Here is a 3,466-nt window from a genome sequence, read left to right as displayed (position 1 = left end):
CTCTACGGCGGCTACCAGGCCAGCCAGGGCAGCGACGATGACTGGGACGACGAGTGGGACGACAGCTCCACGGTGGCCGACGAGCCCGGCGCGCTGGGCAGCGGCGCGTACCCGGACCTTGACGGCTCGTCGTCGGCGGGTGGCGTCGCTGCCGGCCGCTACCGCCTGTCCACGCGCTCCGAACTGTCGCTGGGCTCCCGCGGCGGCTCGGCGCCCCCGCAGCACCACGCGTCGGGAGCCAAAAGCTCGGCCACCGTGAGCCGCAACCTCAACCGCTTCTCCACCTTCGTCAAGTCGGGCGGGGAGGCCTTCGTGCTCGGCGAGGCGTCGGGCTTCGTGAAGGACGGGGACAAGCTGTGCGTGGTGCTGGGGCCCTACGGCCCCGAGTGGCAGGAGAACCCCTACCCCTTCCAGTGCACCATCGACGACCCCACCAAGCAGACCAAGTTCAAGGGCATGAAGAGCTACATCTCTTACAAGCTGGTGCCCACGCACACGCAGGTGCCAGTGCACCGGCGCTACAAGCACTTCGACTGGCTGTATGCGCGCCTGGCCGAGAAGTTCCCGGTCATCTCGGTGCCCCACCTGCCCGAGAAGCAGGCCACGGGCCGCTTCGAGGAGGACTTCATCTCCAAACGCCGGAAGGGCCTGATCTGGTGGATGAACCACATGGCCAGCCACCCGGTGCTGGCGCAGTGCGACGTCTTCCAGCACTTCCTGACGTGCCCCAGCAGCACCGACGAGAAGGCCTGGAAGCAGGGCAAGAGGAAGGCTGAGAAGGACGAGATGGTGGGCGCCAACTTCTTCCTGACCCTGAGCACGCCCCCCGCCGCCGCCCTGGACCTGCAGGAGGTGGAGAGCAAGATCGACGGCTTCAAGAGCTTCACCAAGAAGATGGACGACAGCGCGCTGCAGCTCAACCACACGGCCAACGAGTTCGCGCGCAAGCAGGTGACGGGCTTCAAGAAGGAGTACCAGAAGGTGGGCCAGTCCTTCCGCGGCCTCAGCCAGGCCTTTGAGCTGGACCAGCAGGCCTTCTCGGCGGGCCTGAACCAGGCGATCGCCTTCACCGGAGATGCCTATGACGCCATCGGTGAGCTTTTTGCCGAGCAGCCCAGGCAGGACCTGGACCCCGTCATGGACCTGTTAGCGCTGTATCAGGGGCACCTGGCCAACTTCCCGGACATCATCCACGTTCAGAAAGGTAAAAAGCCTGGCCTTTTGAACACATGGGATGGATTGTATTGTTCAGTCTGAAAGGGATGACTTTGACAGGAGTAGCACAAGCCGGCAATGTGGATGGCTAGGCAGGTTCCCTAGAGAGTACGGTGGATTGTGGGACAGGTGGCTTCCTCCTCGGTCTGTCTTCCAGTCAGGCAGTGAGTACTCTTTAGAGAAGGTTCTGAGAGTGCTTTTTGTGATAGGGCTTCCATTTTAGAGTTTGAATTGTTGGCTAATGAGCTGCTCAGATCTGTAATTTTGTAAGTAGGGTAGAATCAAAAGGGGTCCCAAACCACGTTAGGCATCCGTTGGAACAGTGCAGTGCCACTTAGCGATGGGTCTCAGAAAGCAAGGAAATAATGGGAAGAACGAATGTCTGCAAATAAAGGTAAGTCCTGCTTTCATCCTCTAGACCTCCAATCCCTGCTTTGGTTGAGGAATTAGGATCAATTCTCTGGGCTGGGGCAGCTTAAGGACTTAAGGTTGCAAGCAAGAAGCCTTTGTAAAATGAGGTAAAGGCTAACTAAATTCAGGAAAAGCTTGGTCATTTTGAGTTTGGAATCTATTAACCAACTGAAATTACGCATATTATTTAGGAAAACGGTGTAGAAACTATGTAGAAAGTATAGCGTCTGAGTATTGTATCTGAGAGCATTGTTTCTGTATCCCAGTGAGTTAGCTGTCTAGCTGTCAGAGTTTGTTTTATTAGTAGTTGTTAGTGTCCCCAACTTTTGTTAGAATTTGCAAATTTTTTAAAAAATAAAATAGTAGCAGTAATGCCTGTCCTAACGTTACTAAGATGCATTCTGATATTTTGCCTTATATTGAGGGAGAATGGGACGACGGTGTTGGAGTTAGGGAGGTGGTCTTGCCTGTGAAAATCCAGTGTAGGGGGAGGGTGGGAAGAGGGTGTCATCTAATCTAACTTCGTGTGCCAGTGGAAACGTCCTTGGATAATCAGATCTGGCCTTCAGTGATGAGATGCTTACCTTTCTAGGTGGGCCAATCCATTATGAACAACCCTGATCTTTGATATGTTCTTTCTTGTATTGAGCTACGGTTTGCCTCCCTTGATTGTCTTCTGTTCCCCGGAACTGCACAAAATAAATCAATATGTCAGGCATTTCAGACATTTGGACACAGCAGTCTCTCTTCCTTCCTCTCTGCTTCTATCCTTCCCCTTACAAGTGTGTGACTAGTCGTCTGACTCTTACCCTGGGGAAGGGGGTGGGGAGTGTTTGCAAACGTCTTGAATCTGTCGGTGCTGCTGCTTAAATACAGTACCCTTAACATCTGTCCTACTAATTTTAGTAGAGAATAGTAACTTTCTTGGCAACTTACAATTTGTAAATGTAGTGTAAGATTGAATTACCTTTTTGATCAATCATATTGCTATTGGCCTATATTGAACCTGTATCTACATTCCCTAGCCTTTTTTTTTTTTTTTACGTAAATTGTTATGAATCCTTGACTTTTTGGCCTGTGCTGGTGGAACTGACTTTTTGAGCCTTTAATGCAGGAACTTAGCATTTAAATTCCATTGTGTTACATCGTTCTGGACCCATGCTGGCTGCCTTTTTACACATTTCTGTGAGTTTGTGCAAATTATTGGTAAGTAGTTAAAAGAGGGCCAAACCAAGTACAGACACCTACAGCCCTGTGCAGGTGACTATTCCAGGTTGGCATCAGTTCATCCACTGGTTTTACTGTCATTCAGGCCATGCACTCAGCCTTTGTCAAGTGCCCTGCTGTTGAAATTATGCATTAGAAAAGATATGGTGTTTGTCCTAAGGTCTATTTCCAGTTTACAGCAATAGTCTACTTAGTCTATTAAACCATCTAGTTGTTTTAATTCTAGAACTGGAACTATCTCCTGTTGCTTGGGATTTGAGAAACCTTCATTAACACCAGTGTCATTTTGTATGGTTTAAACAGATTCAAGGGCACTAAACATAATCTCAGAAAGAACACCAGTTGATATTCAATGTACTCTACTTTGTTTCTGCTGTACCCTTGGTATGTAATGTACAGGGAGCCTGTGTCCCTAGATGACATGTCTTTAGAATGTACTGCCATTTAAAGCTATAGTGTGCAATACATAAGGCTAAAAGCATTTGCTTACAACCAGTGTTTATCAAGGATGCTAGTGTTGGCGATTTTTAGAACAAAAGAGATGAATATCATAAGCGAGGGTAAAGCATTTTGAGCATATTCAGGACTTGCGGTTGTAAAGAGCTTCCCCCCC

The 3,466-nt window shown here is 49.8% G+C and overlaps 1 protein-coding gene across 1 annotated transcript in view; it reads left to right on the top strand.

Moving 5' to 3' along the window:
• Positions 1-3,466, top strand: part of SNX18 (sorting nexin 18) — a 25,302-nt gene that overhangs the window by 1,457 nt on the left and 20,379 nt on the right. The window contains exon 2 of the mRNA XM_008589198.1: positions 19-1,204. Within this exon, the coding sequence (XP_008587420.1) occupies positions 19-1,204 (1,186 nt within the window). The remainder of the gene's footprint in view (positions 1-18; positions 1,205-3,466) is intronic.

Source organism: Galeopterus variegatus, unplaced genomic scaffold (assembly GCF_000696425.1).
Source record: "Galeopterus variegatus unplaced genomic scaffold, G_variegatus-3.0.2 Scaffold5290, whole genome shotgun sequence".
In the NCBI taxonomy this organism is placed as follows: domain Eukaryota; kingdom Metazoa; phylum Chordata; class Mammalia; order Dermoptera; family Cynocephalidae; genus Galeopterus; species Galeopterus variegatus.
Note: the sequence above shows the minus strand (reverse complement) of the source record. Positions and strands in the feature narration are given on the sequence as shown.